This window comes from Ixodes scapularis, unplaced genomic scaffold (genome assembly GCF_016920785.2).
Source record: "Ixodes scapularis isolate PalLabHiFi unplaced genomic scaffold, ASM1692078v2 PGA_scaffold1__304_contigs__length_218370807, whole genome shotgun sequence".
NCBI lineage: Eukaryota > Metazoa > Arthropoda > Arachnida > Ixodida > Ixodidae > Ixodes > Ixodes scapularis.
The window spans coordinates 129,733,901-129,757,203 of NW_024609846.1; the positions used below are offsets into that span (position 1 = coordinate 129,733,901).

A 23,303-nucleotide genomic window follows, 5' to 3' on the forward strand; every position below is an offset into this window, starting at 1 on the left:
GGAAATTTCGTTCAAAACCGAAACTATGGGCTCCGAAGAGGCGGTAATGTACTAATCAGTTTTGATCATTTAAGGAAAGCGGCGATGACTACAGAATTGTTCCACAGTGAGTAACTTTTCAGTTAACTCGCATGCCTGACTTATCTGTCGGCGAAATCGAGCTTTTGTGCGTATCCGCGTTTAAGAAACAGCTCCAGTCGTCTGCTCGGTCAACAACGCAAGCTGCAGGAAAATTACAAAAATTAAGCAAGCGCTTCTTGAGCCAAGGACCATGTTAATCCGCTGGCGCCCCACTAAGCAGCTGATACTCGTATTTCAATTCAGGTTTTAGTAGCAATCGAGAAGTCATTTCGACGAGCGGGTTGTGTATTAAATTACGTACTATGTCCCACTAAGGCGATATTAGTATATTCTTCGGGTTAAAATATGAGCTTAGTTGACTAGCTATTAAGTGAGCTGCTGAATAAAAGTATATTTGACAGACAGAGAGGTATTACTTAAACTTAACCAAATGGTTCTGTAGCCGGCAGCACGGAGACAAACTGAAGAGAGTCTTCATCGAATATTCACGCAGAACCTCTCGGCATTGAACTTTGCTTCGAATCCTGAACGGAGAAAATTAGTATTTTTTGTGGCCGGTCAACCTGACCAATGTAGACGTATTTTGCTGCTGGCTTCGACATCCTCGTAATATAAATATTGGAGGCGCGATAGGTCAAAATGCCGTGACAACATCTAACGTTGCTCGACTCGTCCCCCACCTCTTGAAAACAGATAATTTCCCTCATTCATCATTTGCAGCGAGCAGGTTTTCCTGAATCAAGTGATTGCGAAATCAGCCCAACTCCTTCAGTGTGGTCCAGAGGCTTTTCCGGCGAAAAGCAGCCAAGATGAATAGCCAACGCACCGACCGGCGTGAGTGGCTCAAACTTGAAGCTATAGCCGAACACAACCAAACTCAAGAAAAGCAGCTATCGAACCTTCCCATTCACTTGACTGCAACATTGATGTTTCCTCCAGTGCAATGCCTCGTTTGTCATCCTCAGTCCACTGTTCAGCATCCTTATAAAGGAACCACTTATCAGTTACCAAGTAGTCGTCACTTTGAATGGGATTCGAGACAGACAAGAAATCAAAACGGTTTTCCGTGATTCCTCCCCATCCAAGAAATCGAAAGCACTCGACCGTGTGTTGTGGAGTAAACGGGCTTTCAAATACGTGATGGAAGGAAACAATTTACTGAGGCTTCACCACACTAATGATCGCTCGGGCAAACTTAAGAAATAATCGGACCTTCGTCAAATTACATTGCTCGCCACCGCGCCGACTACAAGTCTCCGCGAATGCCACCACTGGAGAGACGCGGAGGGTCCCGGAGCGACCTGGACCGGCTGGTTCCCGGTTTTCCCGCTTGGTGGCGTCCGTTTTGCTGGAGCTTGCACATGACGTCATTTCCGCTGCCCTCCAGAGAAAAGGGGAAGAAGGAGCTTTCCTCTTATCGGGATTTTCCTTTGTGCCTCCCGGATAAGCACAGCCGTCGATGTTGTCCTCCCAGAAGATTATAGAAGATTAACCTGTCACTCAAAACTCTTACAAAAGCAGCTTCCCTCCTCGTTTTACGTGGTGTTCAAAAGTATGCGATGTGACGTCAGTGCAAGGAGCCTATACATGCTTTGAACCTGACGTCATCCCGACAACTCTACGGTCAGCACAAGAGAAGGGGGGAGGGAGGAACTCCCCACTGAACGGGACACTCTTTTGTGTGCCCCAGACTTTGTGTGTCCCAGACATCGCTATTCTCCCTCTTCAAGATTACGGAAGATTAACCCGTCACGCAAAATTCACACAAGAGCAGCTTTGCGGTCAGTTGCGGTGGCCCGATCGCTGGCGTACTTCGACCGCTTCGGTAGCTGGAACGGCTAGGGCATCCTGACGACGTCAGCCTCGCAGCAGCTTTGCTCATCCCGTAACAGACTACGTCACAATTGCGACACATGTGACGTGCTCTCCGCTGGCTGCTCTCCGAGAACTTGCCAGAGCGGCTCGTTCATAACGAAAAATACAGCCCTCAGGCTCAAAATACAAACGTGCGATTGTCATTTACGGATATTGTGGATCATATTCAGCCTACTTCTGAACACGACGGGTATATTTCAAATTTTGTCGAAGTATCCCTTTAAAGGGTCACATAATATAAAAAAAACGCAATATAAGCGTACTATAGATAAAAAGAGAGTTCAAGTTGTGACTTATATGCACAAAGTATTCCATAATTAAAAAAAAAAAAGATACTGGTAGGTATGATATTAATCTTTTTTTTCGGCTCCTTGCAACCTTGGCAAGATACGTCCATTGCTTACTGGGCATAAAAGTGCTCAATGCGCAACAAAACATGCCGTCATGTACACTAACTGCCCAAGTGGGGTTGTTTACGAACTTCCTTTTAGCTGTGGCTGCATTTACATTGGACAAACGGGTCGGTATTTCATTGAGAGCGCGCGAGCATAATCTTTCGGTACGAAGCAATATGGGTGGTCATCTTACTGATTACGCTAAACGATGTGGGTGTGAACCGCTTTTGAAAATGACCATGTTCCTGAAGAGAGCAAGGGACAAGACAGAGAGGGAAATTATAGAGGCGTTTTTTATACAAAAAAAGGGGGATCGGAGACAAGTGCGTCAGCATGTCGTCGGTGTGTCTCATTGACAAAGAATTATCTTTTCTTGATGGTTTTATCTGAAGATAGGCGCGTGGTAGACATATAATCTTAATGTATAACTATTTTTGTGCTTTTATGTCCGCAGGCGATGGTATATATTGTTTGGTTGGGTGATGAAATTAACTTAGTTGGAAGTCTGGGCCAGTCCTGTCGCACATGTGCCTTTCCTTCGTCCCTGTCCAGTTCGCTCTATTTTAACCATGTCTAATACGAACCAACTAGCCCAATCAAAAGTCGTGTTACAACATATTTTTTCTACCCTGGGCCCTTCCCTTTTTCATCAATCCGAGCTAGAACCTGCCATCACCTACCATCACCTGTATCAACCTTATTGCCATTTCCACGTGCCAATCATGGGTCCTGGCGTACTCCGTAAAAATGAAATGCATTCCTTTAGAGGTTCAAGCTCTGTTCGGAGTATTGAAACTTTCTTGGGGTCATGCGAAAAGAATCTGCAAGATCCTAAAATCTGAATACTGGAGACTGGTTCGCCTGCTTCAGAACTGGCTGAGAATCACCATTTGAGGAGAAGATGGATCACTCAATCAAGATCGTCGGTATGCCGAGTACGGGAAGTTGGCAAAGCAGACTACAAAATTTCTATGGCAGAGAGCGCGATTAAGCCCACCTTCTTTAAGGAACAACCACGCAACTACAACAAATAGCAACGTCACTGTTCTGGAGAATGTCCAACTACCGGAACGAGTTCACGAGATCCTAGAAAAAGGTCCAAATTTCAGCTAGGAACGTTCCTCCAGTTGGAACCAGCTACTAGCCATGGTTCATCGTGTTGCAGGAAGCGCTATAGAACAAGACAGGGAGTCATCGGTGACGGAGTAGACAGCCTGAGTCGCACAGGGAGTCGAGAACCCACAGAAAAACCTCACTTTCAGAAAGTAATGAATTATTTGAAGCAGAGTGGTTTGAATATTGTACAAGCGGACAAGGAAGGTGGATTCGCGGCAATGTCTGAAGGCATTTCAAGACAAGGAAAAATCGGCAATGGAAAAGAATTTCAAGACAATTAACTTTTTACCTAAATAGCAGAAGACAGCAGCACTCACGATGCTTACGGACCTGAACCTATATAGCCTACGAAAGGCAGTTAACAGTGATGAAAGTGGTGTTTTAGAAGTGTTCTCTAGTGGAAAGACTCACAAACCAGAGTGCCCTCTACGAGTAATAGTATCAGAGAAGAATTCGTGGAAAGTCCAGGTGAGTCGGTGCTACAGTGTCAACTGAACACGTTGGCAGGTGATGATCCTTTTCTTGTAAAAGCTCGATGGAAATAGTACAGGACATAACTACCAGATCAGCCTTCTCAGTGAATGTGGAAGATTTGTATTATTCAGTGCCACATGAGGGACTCTTTAGTGCTGTAAGGGACAAGATCGAGGAATCCGGACTAACCAAGTTCTAAAAAATGGCTGGCGTCAACTGTGACAACTTTCTAACCCTCCTGGAATCCTATGTTAAGTCGACAGCTGTCAGCCTTAATGACGAGTTTTTTTTGTACAAAAAAATGGTATATGTACTTTGTCGTCTGTCGCCCCATATGTTGTGCGATATTTGTCTGAGCGAAATGGATCGGGTATCTTGAAGATGTACATATGCTTAAGGTTTACCGATACTTAGACGATTTTCTGGTTGTTTTAGGAGATTTCGGACTGTGAGAAATGAAGTTGATGTTGCCTAAAAAATCGTCAGCATTTCTTATGTTCACTAGGGCAGTTTAAAGGGATGGTGAACCGAAATTTAGTTTTCAAAAAAAATAATGCAGGAGATGTAGGTGGGGTGCTACAATCCCTACATCTTTATAACACCACTCGTAAGGCGATATCTCGAATGGACGGCCGTATTTTTGGAAAAAGAGGTCGAGATTGAACCAGGGCGACGAGGTGCGTGACGTAGAGATATATCGTTTCCTCCTCTTTTCGCTTCTCTCCCTCAAAGTGGCGAGGCGGAGAACACGCGAGGCCGTTCCCTTTCCTTCTCGGAGAAACATGACGTGAACGTTTCTGTCAAATGCGCCTCCTTTTCTTGAAAAATACGGTCATCCGTTTGAGATATCGCTGCATGAGTGATGTTTTGGTGTTTGTAGCACACCGTTGCATGCTTTTGTCGCGTGTTTTGTGGAATCCAGATTTCGGTTCCGCGTCTCTTTAAAGTTCACTTGAGAAATAGCAAATCAAAATTGCATTCAGTTTTCTTTTTTGTTAGATTTGCAGCTTGATTTTGTGGGAATAAAAGGAGGACAGATTACGCGCCTTTCACGTCTGGAGATCGGTCCGGTTGTCAAAGGGGAAATCCGATGCCCGTCTCACCGCGCGGCCGACGGCTACCAGCGAGGGCGGTCGCCGCGCCGGGTTCGGCCAACGCCATGCCAACAACGATGATCCCTGTATCAGCAGCGTTTATTGAGTACCAGGGGTCCCCAACAAGACACTGCGGTCAAGCGAGCCGCCGCGGGCACAGTGTGCCCGCATCGCCCACCGACCTGAGAGCCAAAGGGGTAATTGCGAGCGGAGTCATCGCCGGTCGGGCGAGCTCACGCCGCTACCCGTCGTCGCAGGAGTTCGGGGCCAGGGCTCTCGGCAGACGGACGTCCACAGGTTGTGGGGACGCCGACTGTCAGAGCCCGGGGAATCACTAGCGTGGAGTCATCGCCGGTCGGACGATGCTCGCGCCGCGACTCGACCCGTTGCCCGGAGTCCAATCCAGGACCCCTCGACCACACGGCCGTCCACTCGGAGGGCAGGCCCGACTCTCCCTCGCGCGATGTCGCTGTTCCCCCGAAATCGGGGAGACGCGCGGAGGAGTGCGAGAGAGTAGGCCAGCAAGGTGGCGCACCCTCTCCAACACGATACGGGACGAGCCAACTCGAAGCCAGACAACTCCGGCCGGCACGTCCGCGGCTTACGCCTTCTCGGGGGAGGGAAACCAGTGGCTCCCATGTCAGCAACACTTGTGCTGGATGTAATTTCCGCGATCCTACAAAAGTCTTTAGTAAAACGAAAGTGCCCACTCCAAGCTTATAAAAAAAAATAATAAAAAGAGGAATAGCTAACAATTGCTTACTGGCGGCCATCACAAAAAGTTGCGGGCACAAAATGTCAACCGGCTTCTATCTTCAGATCAGAAAGTTAAAATCTGCGGGGTACCTTATAACCATACCTCGGCAAACCTCACTCATGAGGGCCCTCACTCACCCTCACTCACCCTCATCTTCACAGGTGAGGTGAGGGTGTGTGAGTTTCTGAACCAGGAAAATTCATGAGTGTGAGGGTGAGTGAGGGCCGTGAGGGCCGTGAGGGCTGTGAGGGCGGTGAGGGCCGTGAGGGCTGTAAGGGCGGTGAGGGCCGTGAGGGCCGTGAGGGCGGTGAGGCCCTTGAGGGCCGTGAGGGCCATGAGGGCGGTGAGGGCGATAAGGGGTATGAGGGCCATGAGTGCGTGAGGGGCGTGAGGGCGGTGAGTGGCGTGAGGGCCATGAGTGCGTGAGTGGTGTGAGGGCGGTGAGTGCGTGAGGGGTGTGAGGGCCATGAGTGCGTGAGGGCAGTGAGTGGCATGAGAGGCGTGAGGGCCGTGAGGGCGGTGAGTGCATGAGGTGGTGTGAGGGCCGTGAGGGCGGTGGGTGCGTGAGGCCCCCTTCAGATCGAGCATCTTTCTCAGCAATTTTGGTGTTAATGGCGGGTTGTTCTCTAGCTTTCCCTAGATCGACACGAATTGCTGAGATCGGGTCCGGCTCGAAATAAGCAAGCAACTCGGAGCAATTCGAATACGTTTGAAGCGGCTGCATCTAATCAGGGACGCAAAATTTTCACGTGATACCTCGTGCCGGTGATGATGACACCGAAAGACTTGGTTCTCGTTTGAAATCGATCGTTTTTTGGAAATAAACTGTTTCAGAAAGGTGCATTAGTATTCTTAACGAGATTTAAGTGCATAAAAGCACGTTTATAACGCGTAATAGTGCAAGAAAAATAAAATTTTATGATGACGATGGCAAATTGCAGCAATTGGTTGCTGCGTGTGATCGCGGGCGGCGCGTGTTGCTGGTGTTGCGACGTAAAGTTTCTGGGCAAAATTGCCCCATCTGAAGCTGGCCTGAGTGGCGTGAGGGCCGTGAGTGGCGTGAGGGCCGTGAGTGGCGTGAGGGCCGTGAGTGGCGTGAGGGCGGTGAGTGGCGTGAGGGCCGTGAGTGGCGTGAGGGCCGTGAGTGGCGTGAGGGCCGTGAGTGGCGTGAGGGCCGTGAGGGCGGTGAGGGCCGTGAGGGCGGTGAGGGCCGTGAGGGCGGTGAGGGCGGTGAGGGCCGTGAGGGCGGTGAGCGCCGTGAGGGCGGTGAGGGCCGTGAGGGCGGTGAGTGGCGTGAGGGCTATGAGTGCGTGAGGGCCGTGAGGGCCGTGAGGGCCGTGAGGGCGGTGAGGGCGGTGAGGACGTTGAGGGCCGTGAGGGCGGTAAGTGGCGTGAGGGCGGTGAGTGGCGTGAGGGCCATGAGTGAGTGAGGGGCGTGAGGGCCGTCAGGGTGGTGAGGGGCGTGAGGGCCGCGAGGGGCATGAGGGCCGTGAGGGCGGTGAGTGCGTGAGGGCCGTGAGGTTCAGTGAGGGTGAGTGAAGTGCTGAAGGTGAGTGTGACTGTGAGGGTGAGGGTGAGTGAGGGGCTGAAGGTGAGTGTAGCTGTGAGGGTGAGGGTGAGTGATGGGCTTAGGTGAGTGTGGCTGTGAGGGTGAGGGTGAGTGAGGGCTTAGGTGAGTGTGGCTGTGAGGGTGAGGGTGAGTGAGGGCGACCTAAAATGCCGACCTCTGCTTATAACATGCTACAATTAAGTGTTTGCGAGAGCCTATTACGAAAACTTAAAGGATCACACACACACACACAAAAAAAAAGACTAGGACAGGTCGACAAAAGAGAAAGAGTGCAAGCTGTGCCTTATATGCACAAGGTATCGCATAATTTAAAAAAAAAAAAAGATAGCTGGTAGGTATGGTATCAATCTTATTTTTTCGGCTCCTTGCAAGTTTGGCAAAATATGTCTAATGCTTACTGGACATAAACGTGCTCAATTCGCAAAACGAAACATGCCGGCGTGTACACTATGGCTATACCTTGTCTCAGGCACGTAGCCAGGATTTTGTTTCGGGGGGGGGGGGGGGGGGGCACCCATGACAAAATGCTGTATGAGAGGGAGGGGGGAGAGGAGGTCCCAGCAAAATGGAAGATTTCGGGGGGGGGGGGGGGGGGGAGCCGGGCCCCATGCACCCCCCCCCCCCCCCTGGCTACATGCCTGCCTTGTCTCATCCTACGATGGACTAAAGGCGAACCAAAGCCACGGGCCGCTAGGGCCAATCATGTTACACGCTGAACTATGGCAAGCTTAACCTTGATTAAGGGTGGGCGAATAGTGCTCCGAATAAAAAAGCGCATCATTTCTACAGCTTTGAGACTGCGAAGAGCCTGTTTGTCGTAACTTCCTTTGCAATGCAAAAATTGATCTGTCACTCAGTGCTCTTCGATTTGAGCCACTGTACGCCCATCCCCATTAGTGATCCGAGACGCGGACACCGATACGTGCATCGAAGTGAAATGCCACGCAACTTCTAAGTGGCTTATGGTTGGATATGGCGGTCCGTAGCTTTTGCCTCCAGTCCATCGCAGGGCGAGACAAAGTATAACTGCAAAATTGGGGTTGTTTACGAAATTCCTTTTAGTTATGGCTGCATTTACAATGGACAAACGGGTCGGTGTTTTAATGAGAGAGAGCGCGAGCATAAACTTTCGGTACGAAGCATTTTGGGTGGTTATCTAGCTGATCGCGTTAAACGATGTGGGTGTGAACTGCTTTTAAAAATGACCATGTTTCTGAAGAGAGCAAAGGACAAGACAGAGAGGGAATTTTTAGAGGCGTTTTTTATATAAGAAAGCGGGAGACAAGTGCGTCAGCATGTCGTCGGTGTGTCTCATTGACAAAAACTTTTCTTTTCTTGATGGTTTTATCTCAAGATAGGTGCGTGGTAGACATATAATCTAAATGTATAACTATTTTTTGTGTTCTTTATGTCCTCAGGCAATAGTATACAGGTTTTTTTTTTTTTTTTAAGTTTTACAGATTTGTTTAAACAAGGCCGTGAAAGTTACAATCATGCGGTTTCGTGCGGGTGAGTTATACGGCCAGGAGGACATTATGTGGGTGGCTCATCTTTGCGATAAGTCGGCTAATGAATTAAATTCGCTAATTAACTTTTTAATTAGTGAAAATAGACATATGGCTCCAATTAGAAACTTACTGAGCGTCATCGAAAACCACAAATCAACTCTTTTTAGAACGACTTGGAAAAGAAGAAGAAGCCTCCGAGCAACCCAGTTGCAGTTTCTTCGTAGCTCTCAAATATTTGCCAGTTCTAAGGTATTTTCCAAGGTTCAGGGGGTACTCGTGCCCCCGAACCAGTCTCTTACTATCGAAGAAGGTTCAATGGAGCACCGCGAACCCTCCGCACTCCTCCGACCGACGTCTTCGGAACCCGATGAGATGGATACGTCGCTAGGCCTACCCTTAGCGAAAAGTCGTTCAAAATCAGTACACTCGAAGTGTACTGAAGTATACTAAAAGTATACTTTCAGAGCGGTGTTTGTACTGATTGTATACTTTAAGTGTACTTAAAGTATACTTCCAGTAAAAATGGCGGTGGACTGAAAGTATACTCGTCCGTACAAAACTAGTACATGTAGTAGAATCGTAGTGCCCGCGGTAAAAAGTAGTTCAAAATCAGTATACCGAAAGTGCACTTAAGTATACTAAAGGTCTACTTTCAGTGCTTGCAGCCGATGTACTCGAATTATAATAACGGGTATATACATATATATACATAGTGCGATTTTTAACATCAACACACTAAAAACGCGATAGATAGGCCGATGCCGTTTTCACGGAATATTTGTGGGGCTCGGTGGACATTAGATGAGTAAATAAACGTCAAAGTACGTTGTCTAATTAGCTTCTTTAATTGACAGTATAATTGACCATGTTGAATTTTCAATTTTAAAGGGGCTATGAATAAACTCTAGCCCAACTGAAACAATTTGCGAAAAGGCGACGAGTTTTGGGTTATTCATAGCTAAAACTCTGCCTTTCGTCGCCTGATTAAAAACAGCGCACTGGACAGAGCGCAGGATGCTATTCTTACGTATTCCCTTCAGTCGAACCGTTGGAAGTATGATGCTGGAGCATCCACCAAAGGCACGCTTTCAAAAGAGTGCAACTTCGTTCATGCTGAATGCGACAGCACTTTATGAGGGTTGTAACTTCACTAGAAAATTAAATAATGCATAGAACTCCAGTATGAGAAGTTCTCGCTAACACAAACAAACATGCCATCACCGATATGCCATGTCAAAACCGCTAATTTCACTCTCCACTTTGCCCGCCCCTGCCGCGCGTGGTTCTTGAATCGAGAGAAAAAGTGCGAAATTTGATAAATAAATATCTTAGAGCCCCTTGCTGTTTCGTGAATAGTTTTGATTGTGTTAGGCTCCAATAAAGACTGCCTCTAAAACAGCAATAATAAAAAAAAGTAAATTTACGGATTTTAATTACTTAAAAAGATGTTGTCACGGTTATTCACCCATATAATGTCCGCCGAGTCGCACGACACACATGAAGAGTGCATCAACATGACATGAGCCCCTAATTTTCCTGAAACCAGTTGATTAAAAAATATCACCGGGTATATAGCCGAGATAATGTGACAAAGGGATGCTTCATTTCTCATTTCACTGCAGACCACGTGGTCCAAAAGCTCCCCGGGGAAACGACCGGCACTGTCAGAGCATACTTACGTCGCAAATGCAACATGGACTTACGCCTAAAAAAAAGCACAAATACAAAAATTAGCTACATTGTACGTTACGGAAAGTAGCATTATCTAACTTGTCAATAATTATTTTATCTAGTCATCTCTACTATATTTATCAATTGAACAGTCTACTTTTATTGCAAAGATAGCTTTTATTTTCCCTGAGCTGTATTTGTTACCTTTATTAAAGAATAAAACTTTACTGTAAAAAAACTGTTAGCACTATTCGGAAGCTGGGCGATCGAGGGCAATCGTACCAAGTGTTTAATGCTGCCGATGAAAAAGCATGCCTATGACTTTGTTTTCAAAGTGCACCGCCACTTGCGTGCTGCCTCATAGGCTAGTAGACAAATTACGTTTGTAGGATAGTCCGGTGTTTTTGTAATGCAGGTCTCAGCGTACTATACGCTGTTTCATATATCTGCATCCACAGCAATCAAAAAGACAGGAGGCAAAAGAAACCACGGCTAATAATGGGGACATAAGATCCTCCACCTTGCATGGTCGCATGCAGCGCAAATCAACTTCCGAACCGCGTAAGCGAAGTGATGTTATGAATGGAAGCGCGCTCTGAAATTGGCTGGAGAAATCGGCGCCTTTATGTAACAACCTCAAGCTTTCACCGAAAGTGTTTCATGGTGTAGATTTATCTTGAAAAACTCTAAGACATCTCAATTCACGTGAAAAGAGATTGACAATTGCAACAACGAACAACACCGTCGATCGAGATTTCCACGCTGTAAAAATTAAGTCGACGTAAATTTAACGTGTCTTTCCCTCGTCAAAAAAGACGGGCACGCTCATTGTTTCAAAACACGAGGTTGCCCTCATTATTTATGTGCCGCGAGAGCCGATCCTTCCAGAAAAGCCGAAATCCCAGCGGTGCAAGCATGCGCTGATGAATCAAAATAGCCTTGGCGACAAGGGAGAAATTGCTTGAGATAGTTTCGGTTTTACACTGAAAAAGAAAACCGAAAGTTTAAATAAAACCTAAGATAGACTAAACGTTTTGCTAATTTTTTATGAATATAATAAGGTGACATTATTATTATTAATATACTGATTTGCTTAGTTTTGTCCTGAAAAAAACAAAGAACAAAACGAAGAGACTTTTGAAAACTGCGCAAGACCATCGCTATTGCAATCAGCTTCCGTTCGGCCGCCGTTGGAGTTCCGGAGGGTCGTGGCATCGCTTCCTTTTTACGTTTTAGCCGTTTTAGCAGATATTTTATATAGCTTACTTACGAATACCGTGTTTAATAATAGCAAGCGATTACTGAGAGCTGTGAGACGCAGCGTCGCAAGTGGCGGGCAGTCATGGCCGACTGGTGCAAGCGAAGGTGAGGAAGTTTTTTTGTTTCTGCGAAGTGCGCCGCTGTTTCAAACTTTGTCTTGTACCGTGTGCTTGCTAAGCTATGCTTGACTCTCACTATGCTCTACCCGGTTTTATTTCGTTATTTGAGAAGAGCGTATTTTCAAAATTTATGGCTCTCTCCGCAGAGTGAGAAAGATTCGCGTGCGGCGGAACCGAGGGCCAGCCGAGGGCCTGTACGTCCTGGGTGCCGTCCCTACGACGGTCACCCGACGACGCTTTTGCTGAGCGTTTAAGTACAGTCTGACGGCAATTCAAGCAATCATAGGTCATGCTAGTTCTGACGTGTGGTCCCAACAGTCTCTCGCCAACGATTTGTTTCACAAAGCGGGAACGAGAAAAACGTTTCAAGAGCGAGCAGCATGATTTCTTGCCCGTGCCGTAGAGACGGACAATCTCTTTGCGTATGCCGAAGCGGCACGCTTTCCAAGTTTGCGATTGTGTGCTGTGAATAAAGTGAGTTTGGATGTCACGTTTTTTAGTGGCGGCGAAAGGCAGAGCAGTTAGAAAAAGCAAAAGCATGAAAAAATGTTAAAAGAACCTGAATATTCGATGGAGTTGGAAGACTACCAACGTACCAACTCGCCCAGTTATTCTTTGTCAAAGAATAATAGCCAATACTAATAAATTAAATAAATGCCAACTTTTAATAGGTTAGAAATTTATTATTGATGCAGTACACCCCTACCCTGATAGTGCTTTTATGATATCAGATAATGTGTAAATATATAGGATAGTTCATAGCAACCATTTATGTCCGACCCATTATATTGAATCTTTTCTCTAAAAGCACGAAGTTATATAAAAAATGTGCTTATCATAAATTAAGCCGCACCACTGACTGTGTTATAGCGTATGACTTTTATGTTTGTTCTCAGCAAAAGAAAAGGAGGCATTAAAAAAAGGCCAATCATTTTGTTTGCTCTGTGTTAGAGCTTCTTTCAGGTACACACAAAATGTGGGTGTCCACATCTAAAAAAGTGTAATTGACATTCCCCACAGAGCTGCAGGCCTGACTCAGTTGGGCTTGCAGGTTGCAACCTATGGGGACCCGCAGGGACCTGCATCACAAGAGTAAAAGTGACGTCCGCCCACTGATCTCTATTATGGGTGGCTGGGTGATGCATCGAGCAGACAGGTATGAAGCCACCGTAAGTAAGCGGCCTGTCCCGATAGCGAGCGCTTGACAGGCTTTTCAACTCTCCCGAGTGCTGGTTCGAACAGCGTTCAGGGCGCTGGGTTTTTTCTTGTCATCCCAAGAGAGCCTGCTTGTGGCGGAGTAACAGTGCATACGGACCCGAGAAGTCTCCTGGGAAGCCATTCGACGTGAACATTTTTAGATTCTATTTTATCAAAAAGTCTGTATGTCCGCCTATTCTTGGGATTTCATCCAGAACTAATTTCTGCAGCGCACTGGCACATGCGGAGAAGCGCACTGAGCAAAGCAAATCTATCGGAATGGTGACTCTGCGAGCGCTTCGAAGGGTTTAAAAGGCACAAACGACTTTGTTTGCGCGAGCTCAATATTTCATTCATTTTATGAAGTGTTTCTGTTGAGAATACTTTCCAGGTACAAAATTTTGGAATCAGGAGTAATGTTATATGCATTCGTAACCATGGAATTACTTTTTTGCATGACAAATTTTGAGCAATTTTTATAAACTCGCAAAAACTAAGCCTTTGCGAAAATTAGGTCGTTTACTGTAGTACAATTAATCTTGAAACCAATATCGAATACCGTACTATACTTAACTTCTAAACTACAATTTTATTATTAGCACACACAGCCCTGAAATTGGCCATTCTCAGATGGTTTCGTTGTAGCCTTCATCAATCCATGTGCTTAAAATGTAGAAGCTGCAACCTTGAATCTTTTCTTTTTTTTTCTTTATGGTGCCTAAGATTTGGGGTAACAAATGTTGTGCCCTGCAATCAACACTATTATCTGTAGCAGAGCCCTGGGCATGCAAAGAAGGCACACCACCAATGTCTGACATATCAGGCTTTCAGAAACGATACTGTCCGATTTTCCTCTTACTTTTGTCAGGATGAAGTTGTTGCTATCTTGCCTTCCTCTCATAGTGGTCCTTTGAGCGAATTATGTGATGTTATATCATAGAGTGGCAGAGGGTAATTTTCTCTTCTCTTTTTACGCAGGATGTAATGGCATACCATCATCACAAAGGAGAGTGTACAGTGAGGCAGGCTGGGAAACTTGAATAAAGTGATAAGTAGGATTTCAATTTCTGTCTTATCAATCACGCGAAGAACACTGATCATAATGTTTGTATGCTACACATACATACTTTCAGTTGATAAATGCAATGCACCTCTTCTTTATGGCTTTTCTCACGCAGTTTCAGAAGACGCCGGTACGTCATTCTCACGAGGAATAGAGCTGCCAAAGATTTCCTCGTTAATTTCCTGACTCATTTTTAAGAGTGCATCTCCCGATGGTGGCGCCTCTGCATTATCATCATGAATTGAGTTGTCAACGGCGTTTCTTAACATTTCACGAGAATGGAGCTATATGGCATGAAATTTCACAGGTTGGAATACAGTCGTTCAAAGAAACACCTTTGAAAAGTCAGCTTTTTAAATGCAGGCACCGATTTTTCTGGCCAATTTGAGACCGTTCTTTCCATTCAGAACGCCCGACATAGACGGCGTCCCAGATAACTTGCACCATACTTAAAAAAAACACCGGAGGGCTCTGCAGGAGTGAAATCAACTGTCGTTAGCAAGCGTCTTGAGAAGGTGCACAGATTTTTTTAATGCGCCTGGTTATGTAAATAACTAAGATTAATGAGCTAACCTTTCAAATATTTTTTTAAGGGCCAAGATGTCAATTGTAAAGTTACAGGGCGCATTGAGAAACACCATTTAATGTGTTTGAAACATAATACGTTTTCGTGCTTTTTCCCGGCCTTCAAAGAACGCACATTCTCGGCGCGCTCGCACGCTGTGATTGGAGAAGGGAGTTGTCACGCGGTATTTTTTGTTTTTCGCGGGCGTTTTTTTGAAGGCTAGGAAAAAAGAGCATTCAAAGTGCACCTTGTTGAAAATGATGTAATTGGGTGTTTCTTAATGCGCTCTACAACTTTCCATTTACACTTCGGCTTTTAAACGAAAATTTCAAAGGTTAGCTTGTTACTCTTAATTAAATAAATAGGCGCACTAAAACAATTTCGTGCTTTTCGCAAGAGACTTTCTAACACCGTACAGTTGATTTCACTCCCGCAGAACGCTCCGTTTTTTTTCTGTTTTTTTTTTTAAAGTTTGGTGCAAGTTTTCTGGGACACCCCGCATATATGCACTGGTAGTAGTACACTAAAAGCATACATGTAGTGTACTAAACGTGCACTTATAGTATACTAAAAGTACACTTGAGGTGCACTTGTAGTATACTACATATGTGCTTGGGGTGTACTAAAGGTGTACTATTTTGTTTCATAAAAGTGTGAAACTAGTACGATTTCAGTACATACCCCAAGTTCACTATTAGTATACTTTCAGTATACTTATTTTGACCGACTTTTCGCTAAGGGTAGCTACTGGGCCACAGAGTGCCAAGTCCGGAGATGTGTCTGTGAATGTTTCATCGACGGGCCGCCCGGCCGTCAACCTTCCGATTGACCCTGCACTACTGGACCTGCTCGGGATCCAAGGAGATGAAATTGGGAAGCTGTTCATGTGCTTCTTGGCTCAGCTCGCCGAAGAACGCCAGCAAAAAGCCAGACTGAACAACGCTAACGAAGTGGTGAGCTCAAAATTTTCTCAGGAGTTTCCAGCGCTGACCCCGCCAGAAATTTCGTCGAGCTCTCTTTCGAGCGAACAAATTGCCACGCCTCCAGGTACCAACCCTCCGTCAACAAATCCCGAGGACAACGGATGGTGCACGGTGACTAAACGCCGGCGCAAGCGATTGCTGACATCGGTCGAAAAAGAAGAAAACAAAGCCACAGCTGCTCCAATAGAAAACGCACGAGATAGTAGAAAGACGACACAGGCCATTGTTCTCAAACCTGTGTGCAAGCAAGAGGCTATGGCATTTAGGGCTCGAGACATTGTGAGCGCCGCTGAGAAGGCGGGTGTATACAAAAGACGACGATTTTAAGATCCGGTGTCAGGCAAGGGCAAACACCATTGCACTTACTACGAAAGATGAAAAAACCGCAGAAAAGCTTCTTCAGCTTACAGAGGTACAAAAAGGCGGCGATCAGTACGCGATTCGACCGTACAAAGCCATCGGGAGAGATCAGATTAGAGGCATCATTTACCTCCCAGGAGACAACCGTGACGAGACTCCAGAGACGCTGATGCAAGACATGAAATGTAAGACGTCCCGCATAGTCAGCGCACGACTGATCGGGAAAAGCAAAAGAGTGGTACTAGGGACATTTGAGAGTAATAAACTCCCCAAGACAGTAATCTTTTCCAACGCAATTCTAGGCGTGAAAGAGTACCTCCCACGCCCCATCGTGTGCTTTAAATGCCACGGGCTTGGCCATAAGACCGATGTTTGTCCCCGGAAGGAGCAAAGGTGCGATCACTGCGGCCAGCTGCATGATGAGGAAATGGAGAACTGTCACCGAGAACCCAGATGCCACAACTGTGAAGGCAAGCACGTTGCTACCAGCAATGTCTGCCCAAAGCGCAAAATTCCGGAAAAAAGAAAACCCGCGTTGAAGCCTCCGGAGGCGCAACCCAGGGACAGCTACGCAGCAGCTGCCTTGGCGAGCACGAAGGAACCCAAACCAGCTGGAGAAATAAGCAGGACAGGCCTGCCTGCCTGGATGCCAGAATGGGCCAATCCTACACCACCACAAACGCCACAAACATCTACTTTTAACGCCGAGAGGGAGGTCGACAAGCTTCAAGCCGAAATGAAGATGGGTTTCAAGGCACTTTTCGAGGTCATCAGAGAGGTCAGGGGGGAGATTGCCGAGCTGAAGCATGGCAAGTAACTCCGCGACCAACGCTAGACGGATCGCCACGGAACTGACTAGGATCATCCAATGAAAATGTTGTACGTTTACGGCCAGAAGTGCAGAACTCAAATTATGATTTGAGACGCAGCCCCCGCCCGATGTGCTGCTACTCCAAGAAACAAGGACCCCGACCATGACACTACCATGTTACAACTTCTACACGAACCCTACCATCGAGACGGCCCCTATAGATATCGAGAGAAGAGCCCTGTAACTAAGAGGGGCTGGGCAGCCGTTGGTATCCTACGGCATATACCGCAAGCCCAACTGGATACGACAGCCCTCTGCTCAACTGACAGAGAAGTTGTCGCCGCGAGAATCAGGCGTGGACGAACCAAAATCACCGTGGCCTCTGTCTACCTTAGACCAGGAACCAAAGCGGTAGACGGGGAGATGATGCAGTGGATCAAAGGGCTGATCAAACCAGCCGAAGGGGATCCCATTATTGTAGCCGGGGATTTCAATTCACCACACAGGTTTTGGGGATATACGACCAACACGAGGAGGGGCAAAGATATCCTTGAAGCCATGAATACAGTGGGCCTGGAGCTGCTCAACGCACCCGGCGTCAGGACTAGGTTAGCCAAGCAGTGGAGGCAAAAGGACTCTACCCCGGACCTCTCTTGGGCCTCGAGATGTCTCGACCTTGAATGGACGCCATGGAGAGATACCCTCGGCAGCGATCACTTCCCCCTGGAAATGAAGCTCAGACATGCCCAAGGGACAGGCTATAAGGAGAAGAGACCGGTAGTAAAGTGGGACCGTTTCAGGGAGCTTCTTGAAGCGGAAGCCGACCAAGACGTGGAGATGAGCATACGCAAGGCACTCCGAGAAGCCAAGACGGAGATATTGGTGAAGACCGATGCTCCCACCCCTGACAACCACCTACTCAATCTCTGGGCTAGCCGGCTACGAGCGCTCTAGAGATACGGTAAAAAGAAAACACTACGGAACAAAATCAAGCTAAACCATGCGACGGCGAAGGCCAACAGGTACACGAAGGAACTAGGACGCACAAGATGGAGAACTCACTGCGAGTCTTTCAACCAGCGCACCGGGCTTGGAAAGGCATGGCGAACTTACCGGGCCTCGACGGAAGAAAGCGTAGGACAAGAAATGCGGCACAGAACCTCGCCCTTAAGCTAAACATAAGCGAGGAGGAGTTGGCAATCAAGGCCGGTGAACTTTTTTTGACGGAGGACCGACGACGCCCAGAGCAACGGCCGAGGACTTGGACATGCCACTAGAAGCTGGGATGGAAGAACAGCTAGGCATGGGAGAACTCATAGACGCGCTCTTCACAACAAAGACCAACAGCGCCCCCGGCCCAGACGGGGTCACCTATCAAGCACTCAGAAATCTTCCGGAAGAAGCCAAGAAAAGACCCCTGGACAAATACAATCAGGTCTGGGAATCGGGGAGGCTGCCGGAGAATTGCAAGCTGTCCTGGGTGACTCCGATACCCAAGCCCGGCAAGCCACTCGATCGAATTGAAAATCTGCGGCCGGTTTCCCTGACATCTAACGTTGGAAAGACTATGGAGAAGATTGTACTCAGGAGGATTCAGTGGTACTTGGAGAAGCACGAATGCTTAGATCCCAGACAGACAGCCCTACTGAAAAACATTATATGAATTTTTTTCTGATATGTTTATTGGACACCTTTTTCATATCAGAACTTATTATTTCATATCAGTTTCCTATGCCGCATATCAGTTACACTAGGCTAGGTGGCGCTAGGTACCGCCCAATTCATGTGCTGCAAAAATATATTTATTTACTCACGCCACCATGTAGATACATTACGCATACCACTAGCATCAGTTGAACAAATACATTGAGTGCATACACATACACAGCACAACAAACATGAATACAACAGCACACCCAATAACTACTTCGGATCTCTGCGTTTCCGCGTTTTATACAGGTCGTTTTGTAAGTACGGAGTTTTTCGGTGACCACCTACGCAATAAATAATATTTTCAGCGTGTTGGATTTTTTTCAGTAATGTCGTACCTCTGAGAGTATTTAGAACGGCTCAGGGGACGAATCTCTTAATAAAAAGTAAACGCTCATGCCGTAATTATTTGAAAGCCAGTAAATCAAGCCGCTCCACTGCGGTTCCAAGTCACGTGTTTGCTTTCCCGCGCGGCACGTCATATACTGAAAAAAAAAATACATGAATTTATTTCTTATATGTTTATTGGACACATTCATATCAGTTGGCATATGTTGCATATCAGTTCTTATATGTCGCATATCAGTTTTTGGGTATTTCATATCAGTTCTTATATCGCATATCAGTTTTTTGATATTTCATATCAGTTGGCATATGTTGCATATCAGTTCTTATATGTCGCATATCAGTTTTTGGGTATTTCATATCAGTTCTTATATCGCATATCAGTTTTTGGATATTTCATATCAGTTTCATATGTCGCATATCAGTTTTTGGATATTTCATATCAGTTCTTATATAGATTCATATACTTTTTTTCAGTAGGGAGGCTTCCGATGGGTACCCATGACAGCCTCAAACTTTTCTACGAAGAGGTTATGGCCGAAAAGAATAAGCAAGATCCGCGACTTGTCGTTGCTCTCGACATCCGAAAGGCTTTTGACGCTGTCCCTCATTGGGCTGTCGCTAGAGGAGCCAAGGCATGCGGCATTCGAGGCAAGGCACTGAATTTCATAGAGAACTTCCTACGCAATAGAAACTTCCAGGTGAAAATAGGAGACACCAAAGGTCCCCAGACGCCGAACTGCAGAGGAGTACCGCAGGGGGCGGTGATATCGCCGGTCCTCTTCAACATGGTGATGGCGGGTCTTCCAACCCGACTTCGTACGATTGAAGGACTAGGTTTCGCCGTCTACGCTGACGACGTGACGCTCTGGACCCGCGGCGGATCCTTAGGTGAGCAGGAATGGACGATGCAACGCGGCATAGAACAAGTCCTGGAGTATCTCAAGGAGTTCGGAATGGAAGCGTCCCCTGAGAAGACGCAATACATGGTAGTAGCCAGGCCCCGAGACCATCGGAAAGGAATCGCCAACTCGATACGACTTGAGATAAACGGGCAAGAGATTGGCAGAAAACAACATATCAAAATCCTCGGAGTCACCTTCGAGGAAACGGCGAGAAGTTCGAAATGGCTCCCAGATATAGAGAAAAACTGGGTTCAGGGCTTGAAGCTCATTAGAAAAACAACCAACAAGTCATGGGGCGCCGACGAGAAGGCTCTTCGCATCCTGGCGGAAGCCCAACTCACGTCGAGAGCTCTATATAGCTGCAACTGGCTAAATCTCACCCGCGGGCAGTGGAAAAAGGTAGAAAGATTGAATCACCGATCCATGAGGTTGATCACAGGTCTTCCCAACTTCACGCCACTCGAAGATCTGCGCCAAGAAGCTCAGATGAGCCGTATTGAGGACAGAGCCGACGCACAAAACATCGCTCAATTTCAACGACTGGAGAGGACCAGGCAAGGTCATCGACTTCTAGAGGATTTGGGGTACGACATAAGGAACAAACCCCCACTTGAAGAGCCCCTTCCACCGTGGCAAGATGAGCCAATCACAGACCATCGGCCACTCCCTAAAGCCCTAAACGGAGGGAAGAGGGCGAGGGCTGCTAGACTACATGCAGCTTGGTGCGAGGAACATGGAAGGGGCGACGAGATACGCTATACCGACGCAGCACGGACCGAGGGAGCCTCAGCAGCAGCATGGCACGACCCAAGAAGGAACAAGGGGTGGGCCGAAGCGCTACCGGAGGGCACATCCGTCAAAGAAGCCGAGCTCAGGGCGATTCTTGCGGCGATCGAAGACATCCTGAGCATCTCAGTAACGGCCATTAAAGCCAGAATTTTTACGGATTCTCAGGAGGCGATCATCGCGACCAGATGCAGCAGGGCCAAAGGCCGCACGACTAAAAAGATAAAAAAGATGGCGACGGAGCTTCGAGAAAGGGGCATCGAGTTGTACATAACGTGGCTTCCTGGACACAGTGGAATAGCCGGGAACGAGAGGGCACACAGGGCCGCAGTGGAGTCAGCACATTATAGCTTCACGCTTGGCCCGACCTTTTCATCCGGCAGGCACGAGACGGTAGATCCGGAGGAGCAGGCCGAACTCGACAGGCAGGCGAGGAAGGCCTACCTCAGGGGTCTCCTACCGCCACAAGAAGACGAGATACCAGCAGGCTACAGCCGATGGGCTGCCGTCCGGGTCCGTCGTATCAGGACCAAGACGGCGTGCACTCCAGCGAAGCTGGCGAGCTTTGGCTTGCTGGAACCAGAAGAAGCCAAGTGCAAGACCTGCACGGGGAACAACATGGCGACACTCCAACACCTTCTTTGGAACTGCAAGGGTCTAGATAGACACAGACAAGAAGCCCTCAAGGTTCTCCGTGAGGAAGACCGACCGAGGACGCTAGACGAATGGGCCCGACCCAGAGGCTCGCCACAACACCGCAAAGCGCTCCTCGACTCCCTGATGGATTACATCAGAAAATCAGGGACACATAACCTCATATAACCTCACCTATTCATCATCATACTCCCCCCCCCCCCCCCCCCCCCCAACTTAAATAACCTTACCCCTCCTGCTTAAGACCTACTCGGCCAAGGCAGGCGATCCTCCTTTCCATATTAAAGACAGGTTTCACTCACTCACTTAGAACGACTTGAAGCTCGTGGGGAATTCGGGGGCGTGCCAAAGTTACCACTCGTGAAGCTGGCGCAAAGCTAGCAGTGGCGGAACGCGATGATAATCTCATCATCCCCGTGCCGCCACTGCTAGCTTTGCGCCTTCTTCACGAGTATACTTTGGCGCGCCCCCGAGTTTCCCACGAGTTTCAAGTCGTTCTAGAAAGAGTTGATTAAGTAGTTTTCGATGACGCTCAGTAAGTTTTTAATTGGAACCATTTGTCTATTTTAACTAATTAAAAAGTTAATTAACAAATCCTAATTAATTGGTTGGATGTTGCAATAAACGTATAGTTGGAAGTCAGCGCCAGTCTTTTCGTACGTGTGCCCTTTTTTTGTCCCTGTCCAGTTCGCGCAATTTTAATCATGGGATAACCCGGCCATCTGAATCGTAGGCGCAAGAATTACCCGCCAGCAGACACCAGACAAAAATGATAATGCCTACGCCCAAATAAAGCGACAAGCTCTAGGGGAAAAAAATGGAGCAGAATAACAATTGCCTTGAACGCTTCTACGTCGCGAGCACAAGAAGATATTGTCTTCTGTATAAAAAGCGAACTGAAACCCGAACTATGGGCAGAATGAAACATCTCTCGTCGTTTGTCCTCGCTACGAAAACCTTTTACATTAATGCGAAGGGTCATACCGAGGAAAAGGAAACGGAGAAAAAAGGCAGACCTCGCTTAATAAAAAGAAAGTTCACTGCATCTGCACGCTGTGAAGGTGGTTGGACAGCGAAGCTGTTGTATCGCCTGCAACGATTGCCCACTGCGCTATAGACCATATTTATAGCATACGCTACCAGGTGGTTCTCTAATCTTTGATGTCCCAGAGAACTGTTGGTTTATTAAAAGAATGAACAAAGGCCATTTGAACACGGCTCCTTGAAATGCAGTTGAAACGTTTAACCACCAAATCTCCAGGTGAACGCCAAAAGAACGAAGGAGTGCGAGATCTGTCAAAAAGTTTCGAGTATTCTTGCAAACCAACTTGCCTCCTCCAATATGTTATATTGCACAACGGAAGGCCCTCGTTAAATCTCCAACTGTGTTGTCCGTGTAGCATTTATGCTTTGTATAGAACTGGTGACATAAGCAAGGCTTGCACATACTGTGCGACCGGAGGTTGCTTGGGAGGCAAGCGGCAGTTTATGCTTGTAAACAGCAAAAGGGTCTAAAAGGGTCTATACCGAATGATTGACGAAAGAAAAGTAAATGGTACCAAACCTTTTTATATATGGAAGGCTGGTGACGTCGCTCCCTACGTCGCAAGCTGCCGTCGCCGCTGCAGCTTGCGCAACAGTAGGCAGTTTTCGTAGATCGTTTTCGCCGTCCCGCAAAGCCCTCCGCAACACGCTACGATACCCGGAGCTCTTCAGTCAAGGCCACCGGCGCGCGGGAGGATTAGCGGCTTCTTCGTTGCAAAGGGCTTCGCGGAGGGGGAAAACGCGGTCCACAAAAACTCTACTAAATCTTTACCGGGAAACGTATGCGGTGAGCCTACGTGCTTCACATTTTTATCAGTGGCGCCTTATCATCAATAATCTGGTTCGGATGCTTGTTTTGTACTTGTCCTTTATTGAAATGAATACTGTGCTTTATGCGTGATATCCACTTTTCGCTTCAATCGCTATTTTTTTTTTCGTGAGGACGTCGACACGAAAAAA

At 47.2% G+C, this 23,303-nt stretch overlaps 1 protein-coding gene across 1 annotated transcript; it reads left to right on the forward strand.

Annotated features, from left to right (window-relative positions):
- Window positions 1–19,836: 19,836 nt before the first annotated feature.
- On the forward strand, window positions 19,837–20,942 carry LOC115309512 (the record flags this gene model as incomplete). Its single annotated transcript, XM_029967767.2, has 1 exon — window positions 19,837–20,942. A coding segment is annotated over exon 1 (1,080 nt), but the record flags the coding sequence as incomplete, so codon positions are not given.
- Window positions 20,943–23,303: the final 2,361 nt, after the last annotated feature.